Source organism: Gasterosteus aculeatus, chromosome 15 (genome assembly GCF_964276395.1).
Source record: "Gasterosteus aculeatus chromosome 15, fGasAcu3.hap1.1, whole genome shotgun sequence".
Classification (NCBI taxonomy): Eukaryota; Metazoa; Chordata; class Actinopteri; order Perciformes; family Gasterosteidae; genus Gasterosteus; species Gasterosteus aculeatus.
The window spans coordinates 6,041,980-6,068,859 of NC_135703.1; the positions used below are offsets into that span (position 1 = coordinate 6,041,980).

The 26,880-nt window shown below is 42.2% G+C and overlaps 2 protein-coding genes and 2 long non-coding RNA genes across 5 annotated transcripts; 3 read left to right on the top strand and 1 right to left on the bottom strand.

Annotated features, from left to right (window-relative positions):
- Positions 1-8: 8 nt before the first annotated feature.
- On the top strand, positions 9-4,339 carry LOC120833409 (uncharacterized). The gene is made up of 14 exons (XM_040200485.2): positions 9-332; positions 876-1,042; positions 1,153-1,323; positions 1,396-1,501; positions 1,613-1,747; positions 1,824-1,937; positions 2,017-2,173; positions 2,254-2,382; positions 2,554-2,741; positions 2,842-3,038; positions 3,142-3,233; positions 3,317-3,371; positions 3,615-3,712; positions 3,829-4,339. The coding sequence occupies exons 1-14, from the start codon at positions 315-317 to the stop codon at positions 4,050-4,052; spliced, it is 1,851 nt and encodes a 616-aa protein (XP_040056419.2). The 5' UTR covers positions 9-314; the 3' UTR covers positions 4,053-4,339.
- On the bottom strand, positions 4,306-6,292 carry gstz1 (glutathione S-transferase zeta 1). Of its 2 annotated transcripts, none has more exons than XM_040200488.2 (9): positions 5,871-6,292; positions 5,735-5,786; positions 5,583-5,650; positions 5,410-5,490; positions 5,183-5,308; positions 4,970-5,045; positions 4,838-4,890; positions 4,713-4,762; positions 4,306-4,551 (listed from the first exon to the last, which is right to left on the bottom strand). In XM_040200488.2, the coding sequence occupies exons 1-9, from the start codon at positions 5,886-5,888 to the stop codon at positions 4,425-4,427; spliced, it is 651 nt and encodes a 216-aa protein (XP_040056422.2). In that variant the 5' UTR covers positions 5,889-6,292; the 3' UTR covers positions 4,306-4,424. The 2 variants fall into 2 exon arrangements, with proteins under 2 accessions (XP_040056422.2, XP_040056421.2); XM_040200487.2 differs by having other exon boundaries at positions 6,151-6,285.
- A 155-nt stretch (positions 6,293-6,447) lies between these two features.
- On the top strand, positions 6,448-11,496 carry LOC120832449 (uncharacterized). Its single transcript, XR_013452806.1, has 3 exons — positions 6,448-6,515; positions 9,184-9,325; positions 10,782-11,496. It is a non-coding gene; the product is annotated as an uncharacterized LOC120832449 (long non-coding RNA).
- An 8,666-nt stretch (positions 11,497-20,162) lies between these two features.
- On the top strand, positions 20,163-22,040 carry LOC144388429 (uncharacterized). Its single transcript, XR_013452807.1, has 3 exons — positions 20,163-20,276; positions 20,345-21,825; positions 21,924-22,040. It is a non-coding gene; the product is annotated as an uncharacterized LOC144388429 (long non-coding RNA).
- The last annotated feature ends 4,840 nt before the right edge of the window (positions 22,041-26,880 follow it).

The following is a 26,880-nucleotide window of genomic DNA, read 5'->3' on the forward strand; positions in this document are numbered from 1 at the left end:
CCTCGTGACGGTCTCACCGCTGATCCCAGATTAGAAAGCTCTTTAGGCGTGTCCCCCGTGTTTCCATCAAATTGTGGCATTAGGGGATTGATGTAATTGCTCCAGAAGTGCTGATGAAACCAGGTTTTATTTTCAGCTCTCCCTGAAGGCCAGTCACTCCCCAGTTACATCTGTGGTCCCTCACATCTTACTGGGTGCTCTGAACGTATTCTTGTATGAAGCCACTTACAAATACTTTAATTATTTATGAGATGTACAGTAACTTATTTAATGTCTTTATATTTTTGGCTGTTTTCCTCATGTAAACTTGAGTCATGAACATTAATCTGCAGGTAAGATATGCACAGCCAGGCAATATTTCAGACTATGGATCGAGGTGTTGTTGTAATTACCTGAATCGTAGCAGAGGTGTATTTAGCCCACTCCAATTACATGCTGTAACATTCAAACCACTTTGCACACTCTGGTCTGAACATGAAATCACTGAATATACCAGTAATTATTATTGAATGGCTTTTCTCCCTTTACAAAAATGATCACTTAGCGCATCTTTTTTCAGAATTATCTGCTCTGTTTTTTTACCTCAGAACGTTGAAAGGTATAAACTTGATGATACACTCAGTAATTCCACTTCATGTTAGCTCTTCTTTCACGTCAGCAGTTCACACAGGTGAGGGAAGTCAGTAGTCACGCAAAATACATCGAACATGAACCCTTTTTGCAATTTCAGCAATTTGAATGGAAAAATTGTGATTTACTTGAAAAATAGCTGAACCCAGCCAAACAATGCAGGTGTTTTAACGATGGATAAACTCGGTAATTAAAAAATCAATGGTGGCGCGGTTTCAGCTGTGCGTTTTCTCATCTGCCTCGAGTTTGAATCAACCAATCAGAATAGAGTATCCGAGCTCCATGTTGAACCAAAGACATGTCGGCTGCTGCTCGTGCGTTTCACTCCTTGCGAGCGACCTGAAACGACAATGGGGAGGTTGCATTTTTATGTCCTTTGGTCCCTGCGTGACGCCCCCCGCCAGTTCATCAGGTAGGCTTTCTCACATTTATTTATTTTTTCATTAAATGAATATTTAGAACAAAATTATTCAGTTTTCACACTGACCACAACAATTCAAACGCGCGCCTCGCCCTCTGCAGCAAGTCCAACCGGAGCGTCTTCCAAGTCCACATCCCGCTGCCTCTCCCCAAACACCTGGTCATCTTCGGCCTCGGAGAATGGGAATGCAGCGAGAACCCAATCTCCGTGGACGTCCTGGTCAGTGCAGAGCTACTGGCCCAGAGAATCGGGACTCTCTCGGCTCAAGCGAGGTATGTGAGCGAGCAGCATTAGCTGCACGAGACAAATCCAGAAATAAATAATGTACTTTGACCTGATTTCAGGTGCTTGACCTGGGAGGGCGAGTGGAGCCCTGACGTGGTCGCAGTGGCGGCGGAGAAAGGCAGGAGAGGAGTTTATGGCAAGATTATTCTCACAGTGTGCGGGGAGGTAGGACGGTTTGTATTTACTGTTTGCATTTCGATAACAAACCTAACAACAATATTAATATTGGCTTCCCTCAATGGTGACGTCACCGTTTTTTTTTGTTTCACACAAAAGACTTGTGACCATCAACCGAATGAAGTCAGCGTCTTCAGCAGCACACCTCTGGTTCAGAGGAAGGGCGTGTTCGGAGAGCAGCGGGATGCCACCGATCTCTCTTCCGTGTTGCATCAAAGCGGCGGAAATGAAACGGTGAGACGAACGAGGTCTAAATCGTTTGGCCCTACGTTCTACGCTGCCGGATGTAATTATTCGTCGTGCCTTCCAGAAAACCCCCAACTCGTCCCACTTTGGTGATAGTGTTTGCGACGCGGACATCCAAGTGGATAAAATTGACACCAGCGATCCCACCATGGGGAAGAAAACCCCAGTCTGGCCTACGGTAAGAGTCACCCTCAAGACTGTTTCCCCGCAGGTACGGTGTGTGTGACTCCTTCTGCGATTTTTAAACCCCCTGTAAGGATAAGACGCCCAGACGGACTGTTATCAGCAAGAGAGGCCGCCTGACGTGGAGCTCCGAGGACGTGGACGAGGCCTCAAACTCCAAGAAGATGAGGGTGTCCAGAATCAACAGCCAAGAAGAAATGACCGTGCAGATAAAGAGAGAAAACCGAGACGGTCTGGAGAACCTTGGGAGGCTTACCGGGGGTCACGCCTTAAAAGCTCCGGCTGGGATTTGACAGAGCTCTTGCTTTCAGTTTCAGCGTGCCCGTCGAGGCGCTGGAGCCATACGATGTGTCTGAGTGACCCCGACACCGCCATCCTCATCGGAGGGGAGACGGCGGATCAGAACTACTGCGAGGACTCTCTGTGGAAGCTCGAGTTGGGTCAGTGGAGTCTGTTACTGACCCGTGTGGTCGTACGTTACTACAAGCAATTGAGGCCAAATTGGAAGCCCTCAAATGTCTGCACATGGGTTGTTGCATTGACAGCGAAGAATACAAAGAATGAATGAACCAACAAATGAATGAACCAATGAACTTTTTTTATTTTCCCAGACAACGACTTCTGGTTCCCAATGAACTCTTCTGTCTCTGGACCCGTGCCTCGGTGTGCCCGGGGACACTCTGCGACCTACGACCCCGGCTCGAAGTCGCTCTTTGTGTACGGCGGCCTGAGGGAGGGCCAGCGCTACAGCGAGCTGTACGTCCTAAATACCCTGACCTGGAAGTGGAAGCTTATTACTGTGGGTTTGTTCCGAGTTATTAACGTGTTTGCAGTATTTTTTTCTTATCGAGTAGAGGTCTTTAACATGTTTTTTGTTTTGTTTTTGCATCAAAATGTAGGCAAAAGGAAATGTTCCAAATGTGGCGTATCACTCCGCTGCCTTTTATAAGAAAGAGCTTTTTGTCTTTGGTGGAGTTCAGCCAAGTCACGCTTCGGTGGATAAATCCTGCAGTAATGCTCTGTACATCTTCAGCCCAGAGTTTGAACTCTGGTACCAGCCGATTGTGGAAGGGGACAAACCGCTGCCTCGGTTTGGGTCAGTCTTCTTCTCCAAACAATTTACCGTCATCCAAATGCGGTTTTGTTTTTGTCTTCCCCTTTTTAAACATTGCTGCCATTCTTCTGTTTGCATGAAACAGCCACTCGGCCACGCTGGTGTCACAGAAGTTGATCATATTTGGTGGACGGAAGACGGCAACCTACCTTAATGACCTGCATGTTCTGGATTTGGGTAAAGTGAAGATTCTGTAGCTGCATGAGACGTCAATCTTCTGTTGCGCTTTAAACTAACGTCACATTTTATTTTAATTGAAGGATTCATGGAATACACAGCTGTGAAGAGTGGGAACATGCCACCGCTGCCTCGAGGGCGAGTACTAGATGATTAATCAACCTTGAGGAATGTCATCGGCGCAGCCATCTGCTTTTATATATATTTTTGTATCTTCTGACTTTTTTTTTAATCCAATGGAGTTTATGACAGAATCCTCTTTGCAAAATTATTTTACTAATCTCAATATGAAAGAAACAGTTGGTGGTGTAAAGTATAGTAAGTAGACAGTCTTTAATGAGATGTTGGGGTCAAATGAAAATATTTCCTTTGCCTGTGTAGGTTTCACGCTGCTCTCCCGGTTTCAGACAACAGGATTTTAGTCAGTGGCGGTTGCAGCGCCATCGGAGCCCTGCAGGATGTACACGTTTTCAACACTGGTGAGCGAGTCACTTGTGTCACTTCAGTCCAGTTTTTGTATAGTAAATACACAGGAGTCAAACTGACACGACCTTGTTGTATCAGTGAGTCTTCTCCCTTTGGTTCTTCTCCTCAGACACGAGCATGTGGAGCGCAGTGGTTTCTCCTGCGCTTTGCTCAAAGCCTCGTGCAGGACACAGCATGATCACCTGGGGCCGCACCGTCCTGTCCGACGCAGAGAGGCAGGAAGGGGGTGAAAATGTCAGCGTCCCGTTGCTAGTGTTTGGAGGCTCCGACTGCTCCGGTACCTTCTACAACGACACGGTCAAGTGCACAGTGGAGATTCCTCCTGACAAGTGATGAGCGGGAGGATGCGTTCAGGACAATTTTTTTTAGCTTATTTTTTCTTTAAATAGTTTAATTATGTGACCTTCCCTGACAGAAATAACTTTAAAATGTATTTAGCAGTGTGGACTTTTTTTAATTTTTATTCCATTCAAATCTTTTTATTATAATGTTTCCAAATCTCAGATCTGAATGTTTTCCACGTTACTCCATGTCCTCTTCCTTTGTTCCCCATTCGTGTACTTTAGGGTAAATAAAAATGTAAATGTAAAAAGACAATAAATATCTTTTATTTTCAGTAACACTCCAAGGCGAGATCATTTTCTAAGCAATTTATTTAACAAAGTGACCAAGCTGCATGGCCGTCTCTAAAGCTGCAGAGTCATTCTATGAACGCAGATCAGCAGGCGTGTCTGGCTGGCAAGATGGGTGGGTCACTTTGAACGCTTCCATCTCAAGTAAGGTTCTGTTTAACCTTTTGATGGTTGGATACTGCCCAACATCCACTTTGAACCTGTAGAAAATAGAGAGGTTTCGTGCTTCTCAGAATAAAGGATGATTTTAAAGTTGGTCTGGTTTAATTTCAACGGGGTTAAAACAACAAAACATTTTATATTCTGTTCGATGTTAATTGGAGGTTTGTCGTAGTTTTTATGAACTGTCTGATTTACATACCTTTCTGCATTGTAGACTTGTGGGACCAGACAGATGTCTGCCATGGATATCTAAGAGGTAAGCAAAGCAATGAGTTAAATAAAAAGTCTGTGCCGTACATCTCACTGTCTCCCCACGCCTCTTACCTCATCACCTACGCAGTATTTCCCCGCTGTTTGCTTCAGAATGGGCTCGAGAGCTGGAATGAAAATAAAGATACTTCGAAATCTTATCACAAAGGCCGTGGAGGGATGAAGGCTCACAGGTCTTACGCCCACCTTGGAAGCCGCGCTCAATGAAGTGCTGAGCCCACTGCGCCTTTTCCGCTCCAATTTTCTGGAGCACGTGTAAATTCTGAAACATCCGCAATTTGGCATCGTGAAGTTATGTGTAACACTATTTTTTTTTTTTGTTGCAACTATGTCACATCTGCAGCTTGTTTTGCTGTTCAAACTGCCTGCGATCATTGTGACATGCGCGGGATGTTTTACCTGCAGAGGCTGTATCCCAGAGGCAATGAGGTCACTTATCATCCGAACCTGGGCGCGACCCTTTGGGTCCGCGGGGAGGAGGCGAGGCCCCGGCCTGGTCTCATCGACGTACTGGATTACAGCCAGCTGCGTGGGTAAGAAACCACTTTTACTATTTATACAAATATGTCAACTGAGGCATGGTTTAATTCATGTCATTGCAATGGGTGAACAGTTCGGGGACTTACTGACTGAGAAACGGTGATGCCATCAATTTCAACCGAAGGAACTTGTTGCATGGGGTTTAATTTCTTGTACTGTTCGGAAAGCTGGAGTACAAATAGAACAATTGTGGGACAAATACAGGCTGGACACTGACCCAGTGCCTCATGCTTAATACATTACGTAATATGTACACTACCTGCTGACCTCCGTCTTGGATTAGATTGACTGGAACTTGGTCATATTCGATGCCTTTGAGAGCAAAGGCTGATGTACAGAGAGCAAACTTGGTTAACATTGTAAATGCATTTAATGAACAGGCCGGTAGTCCGATGCTGGTGCACGACTCACCGATGCGAACCCTCCAGGAGCAGGAACTTCTGAAGTATCCATGAAGAACTGGCTATAAGGAAAATAAACAAAGAACAAAACTGAGCCCAGGTGCAAAAACGTATCGCGCTTCAAATGTCTCGTGTCAACTAGTTACCTTAGTTTGAGACGCCATAGCTTTTTGGCTCGAGTTTTTTGTTTTGTTTTACTCAACTCACGTAGACAGAATAAACTATTGCAGACCGTTTTGCTACAGTTTTTCTCCAGCAGCCAATGGGATGCGATCCGAAGATCCCTCCTACCTGCTCTTCGGCCCATGACTAAGCAATATCTGTCCGTCATATGGTTCACATTAAGGGCACACACACACACACACACACACACACACCCACACCCACACACACACACACACACTGCTGACGATGTAACTGCAGTACCTTTGCGAGGAGAAGTAAGGAGACGTGCATGGTTTGGGCTGTGATTACGTTATGCCAACGATAAGCTGCGTTTCTTGCTATATGACGTTAAAGGCATGAGTTGGTATGAGTTTTAGCAGAGCGCTAGGCTTGTATTTGGAGTGAAAGGTGTTTTATCCAATGGTTAGCCGAGTTCTACGTCTAAGGCGGGATTACCTTAAACCTCAACTAGGGATTGGATAGGATGGGTTCGAAGTAGACCAATCAGAGTGGGTTCTTTATGGGCGCGTGAACAGGGAGCGAATAGCAAGCCTCGGAATACAGGAAATGCACTGTAAAATCCGATTAAAAACTTAGAAGCATGCAAACCGATTGCCTTAAAAAAAGTAAGTAAAGGAACCTTTTACGTTCAAGTAAAGTTAATTATGTATTATATGTTGTACTAACGAGCTTATTTAGTGTAGTATACTTACACTTCAGTTGAAGTAACTAAGAAATACTCAGGAGTACTTTTGAACTAGTATAGCCTACTTAAAATGACCATTTTAAACTGACCATTTTAAATTCACTTGACTTATTTCAAGTGAAGTATACTTTGTGCATTACAAAGAACACATTTATTTATGTTGGGCTAACTAAGGTTACAAGTTCTGCAACTAGAAATATCAGTATTATCTATCCATATCCATCCATCCTGCACACAGGGTCGCGGGGGGGGGAGGGGGGGGTAAACCATTCACACTCACATTCATACACCTACAGGCAATTTAAAGTCTCCAATTAACCTGATCCCCAGAGCATGTCTTTGGACTGTGGGAGGAAGCCGGAGTACCCGGCGAGAACCCACACAGACACAGGGAGAACATGCAGACTCCACACAGAAAGGCCACTGGGCGGAGTTGGACCCAGGACCTTCTTGCTGTGAGGCGACAGTGTTAACCACAACGCCACCGTGCCGCCTCAGTATTATCTACTTGAACAGAAAAGTAATTTACTTGATTAAACCATGCAAACAGATTGCCTTAAAGCAACCAAGTTCACGTTACTTGTGTAACTTAAGTGCTTCAAACATCCTATACAATAATGAAAAACGGGTAATGTTCTCTTGAAATTAAATCCCAATTAGTTATACATAATAAATTAAAGTAGAAACAACGTTCAATTATATGATATGCTTTTATTTTTTCTTACTTCCATAACAACCAGCATTGGTTCTTTTTAAATTGAATGCAACAACAAACCAGTTTTAGTTACTCAGAAGACAAGGGTGCATCTTTTGAACAGTTAGCAGTATAGGAGGAGCCTCAGTGTAGCACATATTTTGGCAAGACATTGAGATTTAAAGTGCTGTAAACAGGATTGTTCTTAAAAAGTCAGCATTGCTTAATATCACTACATCTCAAGAAGGGCACAGAGCACATACGTGTTTAAAACACTTAAGAGACAGTGTGCAACTATTGTCATAGAAAAGACGGGCATCTAAGCACCATATAACGACATTATAAAAAAAACACCAAGCGTTACTGAATTATTGGGCAACAACATACTTTTGGATATTGGCTCCAATAAATTTTGAATATTTATTAAAACTTAGAATTTGGTAATAAAATAGAACAGTCCTGTAAGTTTTACAATAACAATCTTAAACACCAAATGCTCACTTCCACAGGAATATTGTGAACAATGTATTTTTTCCTACATTAACACCAATAGCAAGCCGTGAAAAGATAAATGGCAGGCAATCGATCTCACACTTGTATTTCAAACATACACCGGCAGGTCTAGACAGACCTACTGATGAAATTTTGAGTCCCTTAATTTCGCCAACATAACAAAAAAAAACTGAAACTATACTCTTGTGATCAACAAGTGAGATCCAATGCCGAACGTCACTCATGCGGCCATTTATATTTTAACTCAACAGGAGAATTTTACGGGTTTGAAGTTTTGGTGTAAGTCCCCCAGCCAACCATCGCTTTTTGAATGAAGTTAAACGTGTTTTTCATGGCTTTAGGGCAGTCCAAGTGTACGGCATATGATAGCCCAAACAAGAGGCAAAGTGCTTGAGGTAGGTTTAGGAGATCATCCATAACAATGATTGCAGTAGACGCTGTGTCAAGGTGGAGTCGATTTGGAGAGCGCAGTACATCTTCACCGATGACAGTCAGCACCCCAACAGATACTTGTGCCCAGGCATCATCATCCAATGCCAGTGGATCAAAATCCATGCAGTGTCTTTCTTGCTTCCGTTTCTGAGGCAGCGATCCACCTCACACATGGACCGGATGTTGGGTTCTGCGTTGTTGTTCGGACCATTGCCAAATTTTGGCAAAGTGTTGTACGTTAACTTTACTTGAACCAATCGGTATATGGCTTTTTTCCACTTTCAATAAACTGTTACTTCGTAAAAGTGAGTAAGAAAGGATATTTTTGACAGCTGAGTAAAGTTGACTAATTAAATGTAAGTCAGGACAACTATTACATTTTACAGTGTACAAGGTAAACCAGTATATATCTGTTTGTGGAATACATTGATAAATAGAATAAGAAATATTCTGTAAACAAATAACAAAATAAAAGCCCTAAGATATTTATTATTTAGAAAAATTAAAACTATTATCATTATCCAGATATAAATGTTGAGCTTTTGGGGGTCATATTGACCCTGTTTACACTTTACATCTTCCTTTTCTCAGTGCGGTGCGTTCAATTTGAATCTAAAATGTCTCCCAACAGTTTCATTACATAAAACTGCATACGTTTTATATTTTCGGAATAGAATCGGAAATTGTACTTTTTTGAGGAGATATATATAGTTTTGCAGAAAAAGAACAAACTCCCATGTAAGAATATTATATTATTCACAGAATGTCTATCATGCATTCAAATCAAGGTAGGAGACGTGTGGAAGTCGGCTGTGTGGCTGCAGCGTCCTCATGTGGACTCATCTATAATAGCTCAGGTGTCCGTTTGGTCAAAAGAAAGAAATTGTTGAAGATGGAGCAGTTTGCTGAGACCTTTTGATCTTTCACCAATGACCTTTTGTTATTTCAGCAACCAGAGGAACCTCACGGGAAACGAGTCCAGCACGTTTCCCCCCGGTAAACATTATCCTTGACGCACAGTGGCCAGCATGGGAGCTGAGCCGGGTGGGCAGGTGGGGGCGGAAGCGGCGGTGAATAAGACACCGACTAAAGTGAGAACCTCAGCCGATTTTTGGTGACGAAAATACAGCGGCATGTAAACAAAACTACTTCCAGAAAAACGCCTCCTTAGAAGACCAGGCTGCTAATTTGTTTTGTGTTAAAAGCCACGCGTTGTAATCTGTGCACTTTCATAAAATGTGCAGAACCAGACGACAAAACGTGTGTACGTTAACCCCGCTGCATCCACCCAACAGAGCAGAAACAAACACGGGAACGCGTTGTGTACACGTCGGCGTAACGTCAGCAGAGGTTTGCAACAATATTCCTAATTGCGCGGCTGTACAGGAGCGCGCGTTTGATGTTTCCGTGCACGTTGATCCCCTTAGCTTGCGCAGAGATGAAGGTCTCGTGGGCGCGTGTTTGTTTCTCGTGTCGGGAAGCAACAAATCGTATTCTTATTGCCTGCAAGTGGGGGTTCTGTACAAAAACACCATGTAGGCAGAGGTAGTTAAGGCTAATTCGCTATAGGTTGGGACATAATTAAGGCGATTTACGAGCCTTGTGCCCGCAGAGAATAATTTGATTTAAATGAAAGGATGTGCTACATTTGGCCCGTTCTCTGCAAAAACGTAATCGAGATAAACTCGGACGTTTGAAAATGAAAAGAGGAAACCTCTTGAGCGCTCTCAATTGTAGTGTTCAATATTTACTTTAAACTTGACACAATATATCAAACTAACATCTGCCATGCTTTCAAAATGCATGACCAGAGGTTATTTTAAAGGTTAAATATTCTGACCGCCTAGTTTTCGTTCGGGTTTTAAGTGTCGCAGTCGGTGCGTAAAGGAGAGAAAGAACAAACTGGAAAAGTGCGATAATCCTCGAAGACACCGAGATACATTTTGAAAACATCACCCCATTAATTCAAAACCATTAATTTCCTCCCATTTACTAAACGAATGCATTTAAAAGGTGACAATGAATGGTGGCCATATGGACATCACAGCAGCATTAGAATTATAACATACAATTATGCACAAGAAAACGCAATTCACAACACCTGTCCACAGTAATACATATTTTTTACTTAAGAAGAAAAACACAAAAAAAGATATAACACTCTGAAAAAAGGAAATGCATCTTTAGCCATTGCCTCAGTCTTACCCACCTTGAAGACCATGAAACAAAGCTCTGGATTGTTTTAAACAACGACTGCATCAGGGGGTTAGTGATCAAGAAGTCTCTAATGTTAACACTTTGATATAAATAAATATCCAATCACTTACATGCTGCTTTGGAAGATCTGTAGCCCCTAAAAATCCGATGATGATCATTGTTGAAATCAATGAATGATGATGTTTGTTAAACTGGGAACATTAACAAAAGGTCTTCAATAATATAATATTCCATCTGCAGACATTTTATCAAGAAGATGAATCCGATATATTTGTTGAAATACGAGGGCATTAAGGCAAAGTAACGGAGCTGTTGCTTCATGTCTTCCAGACTCTCACCATGGAAACAGAAGATGCAGGCAAAATGGCACCGACCACCCAAACACCAGAAATCTGTTTGTGTCCGACTCCCTGAACACCAAACATGAAACTCCTGATCGACGACACCACACTTCGGACCGTGTTTCCCTCGACTTGTTGGACTTGTGTCATACTTTGTTGCCCTAGAGGACACCGGGCACGTGCACAGACATTTTGGGAGGCAGGTGCTCAAACTAAAACAAAAGGGCACCCATCGCCAAAATTAAGTAAAAATACTAATAAAGTAAACAAATAAAAAAACACAGTAGGATATTTTGTTTGTCCTTCTGCTTTTGAAATCTCTCTTTTCTTAGCATTTAATTCAATCCAATTTATTTATTTTCTATAGCCCAAAGTCGCAAATTACAAGAAGCCTGTGGAATTACACAGAAGTCTGCGGGTGGTGCTGCAAATTTTGCATATGAGAAACGATGTTGTGCATAATAATCAAAAGCTGACAACACACACACACACATTTTTTGTACTGTTTTAGCATAAGCAGCATTACACTAATGGTATACCACAACATCCCTCACCAGACTGTCATGTAACTCAACTTAAAACTCAATATTAAACAAAACTAGTGACCGTGTCTAATTTGTAAAACTGTCATTACATTTTCTGCCTGTGTGTCTGCATCTCTCTCTTCATTAAACATGACAGCTGGACAAAAGGCTTTGAAATCACGGATTTGGTTACTTTTTCATTTGTTTATTCTTTAGGATACGGCGGACCAGTTGCAACGTAATGTTTTCAGCGGCGCTTATGTTGTGGTAAATTTTTCAGCACAGCACGAAGCGGAGGAGGCACTGGCGTGTTCAGGGAGTGGCCTACGGTGGCACGGGCCACCCCTGAAATCTGATTGGCCACCCCAAGTGCCACCCCAATATCTTAAAATATGATTGGCTATATGCCCGGTCAGAGGCGGGCCACGGCACTAAATGTAAACTGCACTCTTGTTTAGAGTTGCAGTTCCTTCTCAAACCTGAGAGGCAGAGATGCGCTAAAGTAGTATGTAGCCTGAAAAAAAAGAGGCGCGAAGAAGAAGTTTGAGCGGCACACCCATAGACATTCAGGATATCAGATTTCATTCGGGAGTTGACTGTCAACATCTGGTTTCTCCCATGTCATTCGGCATTCCCCTTTGCCAGCTGCCGCTCTGTGTCGTATGAACATTTTGGAATTGGAAACTCCTGTGGCCACTGTTTGGTTCGAGATGACACAGACTCTGGGGATGAGAGCATTATTGTGTCATTTGATGAATGGGAAACACCGTCAGACTCAATTGAAGGAGAACTACAGGATGTGGTCTCAGTGGCACTGATCAAAGGTGGATTTGTATCCTGGATCACATTAATTGTTCCCAAATCCTGAAAGTCAGTTGTAGAATTGAGATTGAAGAAGTCATTGCCAAAGTCTTGGTCCATTTATTGGAGTCGTAGGTTGCCCTTTAACCCAAAGGTAGTCTTGATCTTGCTGTGAAGATCATCTAGCGATTCTGGTAGGCCATTTGGAAGCGTCAGTTTCTCTATGTTGCTCTCTCCCAAAATCACCTTGAGTCTTGCAGGTGTCGAACCAGCCATGGCAATCTGAGAAGAGATCACAAGTTAGTAAAGTTCAACATGTGAGAAAAATTCCCCTTAAGCTTAAAGATATTCCCTGCACCAGAGTCTTTTCTATATTTATGGCTTTTGAAGTTCTCATAGATGTTGGTTTTATATTCACAATTTTTGAACACACATGTTACAGTCTCTTTTTTTTTTAGCATTTAACACCACCCCCGACATAATTTAGTCCAACAATCGGACCCCGCACTGCTGACAAATGTATGAACTACCGCGTCAAACACGCACACACTGGCTGATGTAACGTTAGTCTTAACAGAGACCTGGGTGCAAGTCGTGTAATTAGCTTGGTAACAAGCTAATGTAGCCTCACCCGGCTCAGTGTAGTTGCGCTAATGTGCCTCCGCGCTGTACGAGAGGGCAGGTATTTACAAAGGAAAATGTGCCGCCAGTAAATGCGGGCTTTCTGAGGCAGCTAAGACCCAATTTTATGTAACGTTAACATAAACCACATTACCTTGAGGTTGTGGTGTAATCCAGAAAGTACGACCCGGCAAACCTTGTAGCTAATGTAAGCATGCGCAAAATTTCTAATAAGCAGCTAACGTTACACCACTGATATTAGAACATTTAACCATGGCAGTCCCGCCCGCCAAAATCTTCGGTATGCTAACCGTTAGACATGCTAACTGGACACCACCATTACAGAAATGTAAGCTAACGTTGACATACTTGCCAGTAAAGATATCTCAAGGCTATTTTTGCTCTTAGAAGTTTAACACATTGTTGGATTCAAACAATTGTTTCACAAAACGTAAATTAATCAATAAATGTTCATTAATTCTCGCTAACATTAGCATGACGAAAGCTGGCTCGGGTCAGTCAGTTCATGTTAAATACTTAGTCACTTAAATTAGCTAATAGAACCAAATGTAACCAATTCAGGTGGACTATTCTATATCCAACATATTAAAATCTTTGTACACACAAAATCCATCCAAATCATGTAATGTTAATGAAAGAAAATGGAGGCCTGAGCCAAATTTTGTGCTTTCCATTGGGACAAAAATCAAATATCGTTCTTTATTGATTCTTTAAAGCCTTTGCTTTCATGATCAAGATGAACGGGTCATAGAAAAAGAAACGGTATAGCAAAGTGTTTTATGCACCATGTGAAGTGGATGAGCTCCATCAATACAAATACACCGTCTACATACACGTTTACTTTAAAGGCTCATTTCTATATTCTAGATACCTTCACTGTAAACATAGACAGGTGACATCAGGATTTCTGCATGTTCCATGATCCATGTTCCATGTTCCATGTTCCGTGCTCCATGTTCCATGTTCCATGTTCTGTGTTCTATGCTCCATGTTCTATGTTCTATGCTCCATTCACCACAGCATTAGAAACACAGTCTGAGGCACATTCAGTCAGTTAGTTTCAAACCTCACATCTACACACACTGAAGTTTTCCGGACAGAAATCTGCAGAAAGCAATCGTGACGCCTCAGGAGTCTGAAGAGGAGATGAAGACGCGTTTTGCTGCACTCAACAGAGCTCGAGGTAAGTGAGGAATCCAGACAGACTGCAGCCGTACTGCTGTGAATCATGTGTTTGTACTATCGGGTAACGGAAGCTGTGACGTGGAGTTAGTACGTCGAGATAAACCTCTGATTCCTGCTGTTATCATGTACATGTACACAGGGACACTAGCGTATAAAAGTATTTACCCAGAGACACTCACATATAAAAGTACTTACACAGAGACACTAACGTATAAAGGTACTTCCACAGAGACACACATATAAAAGTACTTACACAGAGACACTCACATATAAAAGTACTTACACAGAGACACACACATATAAAGGTACTTACACAGAGACAGTCACATATAAAAGTACTTACACAGAGACACACACACACACACATATAAAAGTACTTACACAGAGACACACACATATAAAGGTACTTACACAGAGACAGTCACATATAAAAGTACTTACACAGAGACACACACACACACACATATAAAAGTACTTACACAGAGACACACACATATAAAAGTACTTACACAGAGACACACACACACATATAAAAGTACTTACACAGAGACACACACATATAAAGTTACTTACACAGGAACACTCACGTATAAAAGTACTTACACAGAGACACACACATATAAAGTTACTTACACAGGAACACTCACGTATAAAAGTACTTACACAGAGACACACATATATAACGGTACTTACACAGAGACACACACATATAAAAGTACTTACCTGCATACACAGAAATACACCTTAACAACCACAAATATATAATGTACACTTACACACACATACAAACATTAAATAATTAAACAAAAGTATCAAATTGGATCTATGAATGTTGTCTCACATCCTGATGATCCTCCTCACGTCTCTTCTCCTTGTCTCTGCAGACCAACAGGACGCCATCAGGACGCCATCAAGACGTCATCAGGACGCCATCAAGACGTCATCAGGATGCCATCAGGACGCCATAAGGACGGCATCAGGACGTCACGCCATCAGGACTCCATCAGGACTCCATAAGGACGCTATGAGGACATCACGCCATCAGGACGTCATCAGGACGTGCTGAGAGTCGCCCCCTCAGGAGCAGCTCCAGATCTACGCATGACTCAGATAAGCGCACAACACACACACACGTACTCAGAGACAAACTAATATTTAGATGTACACATAGACACACTAATATTTAGATGTACACATAGATCATTAATATTTAGATGTACACATAGACACACTGCCTGTAAGAGGCGATTTATGATGTATGGCAGCATCTGATTGATGGGCGGGTCAGCCTATATAGGGTAGGAACCTTTGTGGGCTCGGCAGGTGTTTCCAGCCGGAATAAGAAAAACAGTTTTGACTTTGAATGTAGAGGCTAAGCCAACGCTCTAAGCCACTGAGGCATTTTTTTCCGGAAACCCTCATTGACGCGCCGCTGTTGTCCCATGACGGATGAATGAGAGTCTTGTAGCCTTTGTGTTGTTGTAAACAAGTCCACTTATTTGCCAATTTTACTCCTTGCACACGTTTACCATAAATCATGGGATACATGGGAGTGTGGAGGGGGGGAGGAAGGAGTGATTAAATAGATAAATGAAATGTGTTGAGGAATGCACTTTAAGAAATAAGTTTTGGAAGTATGTTCTAAAGAGGGCAGACAGACCTAATAATTGAGTCTGAGAGGTTAACATAAACTCACAGACGCATTAACTCCGGAAGGTTAGTATAAACTTTCGGCATAAATTAATTCTGCGAGGCTAACATAAGCTCGTGGACACAAACATTTTCTCTGAAAGGTTAGTATAAACTTTCAGCATAAATTAATTCTGCGAGGCTAACATAAGCTCGCGGACACAAACATTTTCTCTGAAAGGTTAGTATAAACTTTCAGAACATAGCTGTCTGCCCGGGTAAAATACATACGATCTGGTTGACTGTTGTTAAATGGAAGGTGAATTTAATGGAGAAGAGGACACTAATATTTAGATGTACACATAGATCATTACTATTTAGATGTACACATAGACACACTGCCTGTAAGAGGCGATTTATGATGTATGGCAGCATCTGATTGATGGGCGGGTCAGCCTATATAGGGTAGGAACCTTTGTGGGCTCGGCAGGTGTTTCTAGCCGGAATAAGAAAAACAGTTTTGACTTTGAATGTAGAGGCTAAGCCAACGCTTTAAGCCACTGAGGCATTTTTTTCCGGAAACCCTCATTGACGCGCCGCTGTTGTCCCATGACGGATGAATGAGAGTCTTGTAGCCTTTGTGTTGTTGTAAACAAGTCCACTTATTTGCCAATTTTACTCCTGGCACACGTTTACCATACATCATGGGATACATGGGAGTGTGGAGGGGGGGAGAAAGGAGTGATTAAATAGATAAATGAAATGTGTTGAGGAATGCACTTTAAGAAATAAGTTTTGGAAGTATGTTCTAAAGAGGGCAGACAGACCTAATAATTGAGTCTGAGAGGTTAACATAAACTCACAGACGCATTAACTCCGGAAGGTTAGTATAAACTTTCGGCATAAATTAATTCTGCGAGGCTAACATAAGCTCGTGGACACAAACATTTTCTCTGAAAGGTTAGTATAAACTTTCAGCATAAATTAATTCTGCGAGGCTAACATAAGCTCGCGGACACAAACATTTTCTCTGAAAGGTTAGTATAAACTTTCAGAACATAGCTGTCTGCCCGGGTAAAATACATACGATCTGGTTGACTGTTGTTAAATGGAAGGTGAATTTGATGGAGAAGAGGACACTAATATTTAGATGTACACATAGATCATTAATATTTAGATGTACACATAGACACACTACCTGTAAGAGGCGATTTATGATGTATGGCAGCATCTGATTGATGGGCGGGTCAGCCTATATAGGGTAGGAACCTTTGTGGGCTCGGCAGGTGTTTCCAGCCGGAATAAGAAAAACAGTTTTGACTTTGAATGTAGAGGCTAAGCCAACGCTTTAAGCCACTGAGGCATTTTTTTCCGGAAACCCTCATTGACGCGCCGCTGTTGTCCCATGACGGATGAATGAGAGTCTTGTAGCCTTTGTGTTGTTGTAAACAAGTCCACTTATTTGCCAATTTTACTCCTTGCACACGTTTACCATACATCATGGGATACATGGGAGTGTGGAGGGGGGGAGAAAGGAGTGATTAAATAGATAAATGAAATGTGTTGAGGAATGCACTTTAGGAAATAAGTTTTGGAAGTATGTTCTAAAGAGGGCAGACAGACCTAATAATTGAGTCTGAGAGGTTAACATAAACTCACAGACGCATTAACTCCGGAAGGTTAGTATAAACTTTCGGCATAAATTAATTCTGCGAGGCTAACATAAGCTCGTGGACACAAACATTTTCTCTGAAAGGTTAGTATAAACTTTCGGCATATATTAATTCTGCGAGGCTAACATAAGCTCGTGGACACAAACATTTTCTCTGAAAGGTTAGTATAAACTTTCAGCATAAATTAATTCTGCGAGGCTAACATAAGCTCGTGGACACAAACATTTTCTCTGAAAGGTTAGTATAAACTTTCGGCATAAATTAATTCTGCGAGGCTAACATAAGCTCGTGGACACAAACATTTTCTCTGAAAGGTTAGTATAAACTTTCAGAACATAGCTGTCTGCCCGGGTAACATACATACGAACTGGTTGACTGTTGTTAAATGGAAGGTGAATTTAATGGAGAAGAGGACACTAATATTTAGATGTACACATAGATCATTAATATTTAGATGTACACATAGACACACTACCTGTAAGAGGCGATTTATGATGTATGGCAGCATCTGATTGATGGGCGGGTCAGCCTATATAGGGTAGGAACCTTTGTGAGCTCGGCAGGTGTTTCTAGCCGGAATAAGAAAAACAGTTTTGACTTTGAATGTAGAGGCTAAGCCAACGCTTTAAGCCACTGAGGCATTTTTTTCCGGAAACCCTCATTGACGCGCCGCTGTTGTCCCATGACGGATGAATGAGAGTCCTGTAGCCTTTGTGTTGTTGTAAACAAGTCCACTTATTTGCCAATTTTACTCCTGGCACACGTTTACCATACATCATGGGATACATGGGAGTGTGGAGGGGGGGAGAAAGGAGTGATTAAATAGATAAATGAAATGTGTTGAGAAATGCACTTTAAGAAATAAGTTTTGGAAGTATGTTCTAAAGAGGGCAGACAGACCTAATAATTGAGTCTGAGAGGTTAACATAAACTCACAGACGCATTAACTCCGGAAGGTTAGTATAAACTTTCGGCATAAATTAATTCTGCGAGGCTAACATAAGCTCGTGGACACAAACATTTTCTCTGAAAGGTTAGTATAAACTTTCAGCATAAATTAATTCTGCGAGGCTAACATAAGCTCGTGGACACAAACATTTTCTCTGAAAGGTTAGTATAAACTTTCAGCATAAATTAATTCTGCGAGGCTAACATAAGCTCGTGGACACAAACATTTTCTCTGAAAGGTTAGTATAAACTTTCAGAACATAGCTGTCTGCCCGGGTAACATACATACGAACTGGTTGACTGTTGTTAAATGGATGGTGAATTTAATGGAGAAGAGGAGGACGGCGGCTGGGAGCCAGCCTTAGATCATAAATATTTAGACACACATAGAGACATTAATATTTAGATGTACACATAGACACATTAATATTTAGATGTACACATAGACACATTAATATTTAGTTCTACACAAAAACATATATAATTACACAAATACACACTAACATTTTGTTCTACACACAGACACACTAACAACATTAACATGCCAACAACTTTTCTTTTCTTTCTTCTCAGGAACTGCTTCAGATTTTCGCCCAATCATTGTGTTGTTATTATTGTTATTGTTTGTATGTGTGTTATTGTAGCATGTAAGTAATGTCATGTAATGTCATCGAAGTAATGTCATGTAATGTCACGTGATTATTATCTAGACAATAATAAATACATTTTGATGTATGACATTCTCATGTTCTTTACTATTTGTTGACTTGAATGAATTTACACAACAATGATGTTGAATTAATGAGCGTTTGTGTATTTAATGACACACACAGGTGTGAGTCGAGACTTTGAGCCTGATTTCAATTGTTGACTCTCTTCTTCCTATAACAAAACATCTTGTCTTAGAATAACGGCAGAAGAAGAAGAGAATATTTAAAGTAGATGAACATGTTTCCTCTACGGAACATTTTTATTAAAACATGAATGTTTCTAAAAAATGAAGTCAGGCAACTCAAAGCACAAACAAATTCAATTATCCACCATTAAAACAAATCCAATTCTCCACAAATAAAACAAATTCAATACTCCACAAATAAAACAAATTCAAGCCCCGAGTTCAACGGGACGTGTGAGCGTCTTAATGACGCAGTCAAGTGCAACTGCAGAGTCACGAATGTCTATTCGTTCTCTGCTGCTGGACGACAGATGACATCTTCTCTCCCACTCTGTCAATCAGAGACTCAATGAACCTCCATGCTGCAGCCGTTCAAGATAAATAAATAAATATGACAAAAAACATATCAGAAAAATGTGTTTTAAATGCCCCCAAAATGACAAATTCTAAATATTCTAATATTCTAATTTATTCACTCCAATGTTAATGGTAACTTGATCTCAACTGTCTCTAGTGACTAAAATCAGCCAACGAATCATTGGGTTTGTTCTTAATGAGACAATCATTAAACCCTGTAACACATCTAGTTGTCTTTTTTATTTTGTATGGTATAATACTAAATACTAAATTCATGTATTAATTAATATGTTTTTTTTATTTAAGGGTTAGTCACCATACAAGTAAAAATGATTATATAGTGATAAACTAACCTAATTTACATGTCTAACTACTGCAGAAAGTTAGTTTGATGAGAGAAAGTGAACTCGGTCGTGCGATGCTGGGGCGACGAAGAAAATACTTTTATTGCTCTATTTGGAGGTGTAAGCAGGAAGTCTTATTGTGAAAGGACAGAATTGGGTTCCCGGATATATTGACAGCATTGTTGGTAATTTTGGCGACCTTTTAACCAATATTGTGGGAGTCACATTTATTTGTAAATTAAATGTGAATTCTTTTGTTTGAATTTGTAATTAATGAGACTGATCGCACTCCATAGATTCATGGCGACAATAGTAAAAATGCAAATACATTTATTGAAGTGTTTCCATCACCACTGCAGTTTCATGGTGTAAACCAGTTGCAGATGTGACGGGTAGTACCAAAGGGTCGGGATGACGTCATCAATGAGCCCCCTATTTTACGGGCCGTCTCCCGTTCCTAGCAGTCCGCTGAGAGGAGAGTAGCAGGTAGGTCGCTAACTGGTGGGTTGTTTGTTATGGGGGAAATTGTCAGCTTACAGATCTCAACCTTGCAGGTTTTGCCGGCCGAGTGGAGCCCCTTCGGACGTCGTTGGGGAGGGTTTAGCTCCTCAGCCTTTCCAGGTGGCGCACAAACTGCTGTTTTGCCGTATCCGGGTGCGAGTAGCGATTAGCAATTGTAACTAGCTGGTATCATAACATTGTATGCGTCCTGCGCTCCGGTTTTTGTTTCGTGTACTTGCCTACTGTTATTTTCATTTATTTCGAGCGGGGGGTGCCCGTTGTGTGGAGGAATAGCGTGGGTATTTTCTTAGATTTAGATTTTAGCATGTGGTGTGATATTGCATGAACAGTTTTTAACGCACTTTGTTTTGCCGTTGAGTGAGTTGCAGTGTGTGCGCGCGTGTGCGCGCGTGTGTGTGTGTGTGTGTGTGTGTGTGTGTGTGTTGCATGTTTATAGGTTGCACGGGTGATTAGATGTACTGGGAGACTCGCTGCCTCCACGCAGACGCTCGCCCTATCCTCACCGTGGTTAGGGACCCGGGCAAGTACAGATTGTTTTACGGCGTTTGTTTTTTACTGATGTACGAATACATTATACAGTTTCTTCCCGTCGGCAGTCGGGCTCATCAACAGAGCCCGGTCCCCCACTGCCTGACTATAACACTCCACCGGTCACTTCCCTTCACACTGCACATGCCACTTTAACTGCAATTCATCACTTTGTCACTTGTCACTTTGTCTCTTGTTTGTTACTTGTTTGTTAGTGCACTTTATGCTTAATATTTTTCAACTTAATATTTAAAATTTGTTTAACTTTATTCCCCTGTTTTATACTAACCCATAGCCTTAGCCTTATTCTTACTAACCCATTGCATTAGCATTTCATTCCACTTTATTTTTATTACCTGTGCACTGTTGTCTTGTCTGTCTACTGTCGCGCACTAACCGCCAAGACAAATTCCTTGTATGTTTGACATATTTTGGCTAATCAATGTTTCCTGATTATTGTTTTGTACAACAATATGATCTCTGTTCCTGGAGTAAACCGAACCTCTGTATTGTTCAGTCCGGCACGAGAACCCCCCCCCCCCTCTACCTGTTTAGTTGGAAGTAAAACAGGCCCCCCCCTCTACTTGGTGTCACACAACGATAAGTTTGTACTAATCCTGTTTATGTGGCCCACCTGGCATTTGGGAGCAGTTTTCTCATTGTGTATGTCATCATAAATGAAATGATATCAGTGTGACGACAGGTTTAAAGCGAACGGTCCCAAAAAGATGAAATACCCAGCGAGTTGTGTGGACGAAATGAGAATGGCCAGACTGGTTCACGATGACTGCAACAGGAACTCAAATAAGCACTCGTTACACCCAAGGAGTGCAGAATTGCATCTCTGAACGCACAACACGTGCACAACCTGCGGCTACAGCAGCAGGAGACCACAGCGGGGGTCTCCGGGGGACCACAGCTCCTGTCCGCTAAGACCAGGAGACTATTCACACAGGATCACCACAATGGACAGAAGATTGGTGTGGTGAGCTCGGATGCAGAGCGGGGGAGTGGTTCAAGGAAGGGTGAGTAATCATCACAACTGAAAGTCATCCTGACTGATTGTCTCCGTGACATAAACAGTGAGCAGGACTTTGAGCGAGAGACTGGAGCAGACGCTCCGGGGCAAGGAAGGCCGAGGAGCGGAGCAACGAAGCCACAAACCTGCTTACTGCAAAATAAAGTATATTGTAAAGTAGACCCCTGTGTCCGTGCGTCCTTCATCGAACCCGACGGTAGCAGCTCCAGCACGTTGCCTGGTCTGATGAGTTTTGAGTTCATTCAGATGGTCGAGTCAGAATTTGACAGCGTGGATCCATCCGGCCTTGTGTCATCTGTTCAGGCTGCTGGTGTGACGGCGTCTGGGATATTTTCCTGGTGCAGTTTGACTTTTGTTTGACAACTGATGGGCTACTCATGTATGTGCTGCAGCTATGAGCTATAATTATGTCCATATCATGATTCAGAAGGAAATACCACAAGCTGTTATAAGGGACAAACGTTTATTGTAACCCTAAACGGGGTGAAATACAAAACTACAATAAATAAATTTAAATCTAAACGTCTCAACTTCACCACACACAGACCAGTTTTATTATTCCTATTTAAATATAACATTTGTTGTAATGCGTTGTGTATGTACTAAATAAGGCAAATGGAGGTACAATTTACAGGAAACCGTTCAGTGGAGTATACTTTTTTTTTTTTTTTTTTTTTTTTCCCTGACCATAAAAATACCGCTCTGTTTTGTGGGAAAGACATTTGTGGAATAAATCTTGTCTGCACGGTCTGCTGCCTCTGTCTTCTCACATGCCAGTCCTCCACTCCACCCGACGCAGGCGTCCTCTGAGCCACGGGTAGGCGAGCCTGGATGCTTGCTGAAGATCCAGAGGGCTGCAGCGCCTTCCTCGTCATCATGCTTCTAGTACCACAAACAGAAGATCCAGCTCATTTTGAGTTAACTCCCAGTGCCCTCCAATCTGTTCACATGTGACATTCTCTGTCCCGGAACTTCCCGGCTCAGACAAAACTCCCCGAAAACCCTTCAATGGGGACTATAAAGACAAGGCGTCATGAGTCAAATATTAAGATGCTTTGAACTTTCAGAATCAAGACACTTGTATTTTTGCATTGTGGTATGAAGTAAAAGATCAAAGTACTTTCTCCAACACGGAAATAAAAGTATTTTTAGTAGTCAGCCGTAAACTTATAACAGATACGTGTATTGGTTTATATTACATGTCATTTAGCAGACGCTTTTATCCAAAGCGACTTACATTACATTTTTAACCCATGGCTTTTTAAATCTTTGCCCGGGGAGCAGTTATGGGTTAGGTGTCTTGCTCAGGGACACTTTGACTTGAGACATAGGACAGCCGGGACTTGAATGACTTGATGTTGGACAATTACATACATATACTAGACCTAGAAATATTAGTTATGAGCTTTTCGGCAGTGTCTCCATCACAGTCGATTTTTTTCTGTGTGAACGCATACATATTTCAATAGAGATAGATAAATGATAGATATTTTGCCTTGAAACATGTTGGTCTATTCAGAAAAGAAGTGGCCTCTAAGTGAATTTGAGAGGTCATTAAAATAATCCTTTGCAATCCACAATGTCATATTGCATTTGTCTTGTCTGGGGGATGTGTGTCCGACTCGCACACATGGGTGCACACACCTTCTACAAAGGGCAACATTTTATTTGCAAAGGTGGTGTAGCATGCCTGCAGCATGGCTTCTGATGCTCGGTGACTCACTAAGGACATGGACACCAACACAATGTTCCTCACGTGACCCCCCCCCCCCCCCCCCCCCCCCTCCGTTCCCCCCATGTTTCCCATGGTAATGCTGCAGGATGCTGGTGATCCTGACTGTACGCGGCCAACATGCTGGTAGGAGACGCTTATTCCTTTATTCAACATTTATTTGTTCTATCCTGTACCTCTATGTGGCAAAAGGTTGTTTTGAGACAAAAATACACCTGCTTTTAATCTTTAGTTTCAATGACGTGCCAACATATTGATGTCCAGTGTGAAGGTTGGCTGTTTTTGTTTGTCTTTAGTTGGTTAGACACAATATTTAATGTAGGTATTTCAGCTCTTAAAAAAATAAGCACACTGTAAAAAAAAAAAATTCACCAATTAAGGTAATATTTTGGTAGATTATTTAATAAGGAAAATACTCATGCGGACCAACCATCTATGCCAGGACTTAAAACTCATCACTCAATCACTTTAAATTGCTTTCCTAATTTGTATATTCTCCAACACATTATTTCATATATCAAGAATATCTGAGTTCATACAGTTTCTATACCCGTTGGCGACCCGATGTTCCAAGAATGACAAGAGGATCAATTCAAACTCTGAGTTAAAATGAGAATCGGACCCAAGTGTAAATAACCGACTCTTCCTGTCCAGAAGGTGGCAGCATCGGCCAACAGATTTTCGTTGCAGCTTTGATTCTTCGCTCTGCCAGCGGCAAAGATGAGAGAGGGTACCAATCAAAAACTGCAGCTGTGACTCACTGTTGAAGAACCATAATTCCAACAGCTCCATCCATTTAGCTTTGTGTCCGCCATTCCTATCGTCATCGGGACTAAAATGTTTGATGCACTCACAACACAAACTTTGGTAGGTTGTTTGTACATAACTCCCAGATGTTCTCATTTGGGCCAAGACCGCTGCTGCTCTGTGGTGCTCACACATCCGCTTTAGGGAGCCCAGAACCATGGTGTGGTGATGCTGGATGCCAACAAAGGAGAACACTGAATCAGCTCGTGGGTGCAGCGTTTGGGGCACCCCCCCCAGTCACCCCACCCATCAACTCCCCTGAGCCCTTATTTCCCCCTTGGTTTAGTCCTCCCGTGGCCACCCACATCGCCGTGACCACACCTCTCGCCCTTTTGCCATGTTGTAACTTCTCATTGCAATCAGCTGGGAGCGACGGCCTGTTGAGTCAGCCCTGCTGCAAATCTGTGGGCAGCTCTGCGGCCCGCAGCTAAATGGTGGTTTTAAAGCATCAAATCTTTTGGGCGAGGAAGTTGATGGGGAGTAAAATAGTGATTATCGTTGTTTGCTATGATATGGATTCTTTTTTTTTCTGTAGTACACAGGAAACCTGTAAGTATCCACACGTGAGGGAGTGCCTCGGGGTGCCCCTCGTCCTGGTGTTGCATGTTTGTAGCAAAAGGTCAAGTCTACATAACGAGCTGGGATTAATGGCGTAGTATAGCCGGGTTGTTTTTGGGGCCCTGCCAGGAGACCAGCCTGGTGCAGATGTGGGGCCTCTGATCTGCAAACACAGCAGTGTGATCCAGAGTGGTGTGGCAGAAGAAGAAGAAGAACGCCCCACCAACATTAACGTCAGAGTATGTGTGTTTGATTTCTTATGTCTGTGTTTGCCTTGATGAAAAATTAAGATCAACTCTAAAACTAAACACCTAAAACCTTTTTTTAATTGAGGCAGCCACTCTGGATGATGCCATCGATGTGGTCAACAGGAACCCCTATGGCAACGGTACAGCTATCTTCACCACAAATGGCGCCACTGCACACAAATACACTCCCGAGGTGGATGTGTGCCAGGTGAGCGGCTGCAGCCTCCAAATGCGTTCCTCTGTTTTGAGAGAAAGGAGGCATTCACGTCCCTCTGTCATGTCTAAACAGCACCTCAAGTAGGGAGCACATCACATGTCTGTTTGAAAAGCTTCACACACACAAACTATCTTTTTTTTCCATGTCAAGGATAGCCTTGTTTGCCCCTAACCTAATATACACACATCTGGGAAGCGCTCCCCCCCTGCAAACCCCCACGAGTCAGGACTACAAATAGCCTCAGTAAATACGTGTCTCTTTAAAGAAGACAAGGGGGACATAGAAACGTGTTTTCCTGCTAGTATTCAAAGAGGGACATCTAAAATTAAACTGCGAAGGGATTCCTACGGTTCTATTAGGCATAAGCATGGCCAGACCCCCTGTTTGTTTGACGGTGGAGCCTCAGTTATGTCCCGTGTTTGCTGTTCACAAGTCGGGGAATGCTGAGCAGGCCATGTGCTGTTCGGCGCTCCAAACCTCCATGCAACAAACAGCGACTTTTTCTGGCCAAAAGGTGTCCTGACTTATTCCCGCTGTTTCAAACTCTCTAAACCAATCATTCCGTGCCTTCACAACAAAGTTTTATTTAGTTTTCTCTTCCCTTTCGGAACAATATGTGCTTTCAAAAGTGCAAATATAAGCCGCAAGTTTGGCTTTGTTTAGTGGGATGATGTAAGCTTGTTTTTTTAAAAGGTATGGATATACCACATCTATCATCAGCCGCCTCCTAACTCAGACCCAACAATTTAGGATCCTGGGGAATTGTTTTACAAACTTACACTTATGGAAAATACGGGTTTTCTGCAGCTTGGAGGCAGTTCCTGTCCCTTTGCACTGCCCATGTTTTCTGTTACTGGCTCAACAAGGTACTTCAGAGGGGATTTCTACGGGAAACAAGTATGAACTAAACAATGCATCCTATTGTTACAGGAATAACAAATACACAAATGTTGAAAAGTTGAGCTGTGAAAGTCTCTTTTGCATTTCTATAGGGAATCCAGTTCTACTGTACACACGGATCAAACTGTAATCTCCCAATGGGAGGCTGAAGATGCTACTTTAACGAGTCCTGCAGCTACTATAGCCACCACGGGATGCTAAGTACTCCTCCGCTGCCATCAAGCAGATAAACACGGTTGCAGTTGTTTATTTTGTATCGCCGAAAATTACAAATTTGCCTCAGAGGGCTTTACAGTGTGTACCCCGTCACAACACCCTCACATCAGTGCATCAGTGCAGGAAAACCTCGTGATGGGGAGAAAAAGGGAAGGAAAAAGGAGGGATCCCTCTCCTGGGATGGACAGACTGCAATGCCATGTGTACAGTATGAACAATGTGAAAACAACAAAAGTTGTACAGTACGGAAATGTGATGTCTGTTTTCGTTTTTTATACAATCGGTGAATAAAATGACTTTCCTTCAAATGATACGTTCATATT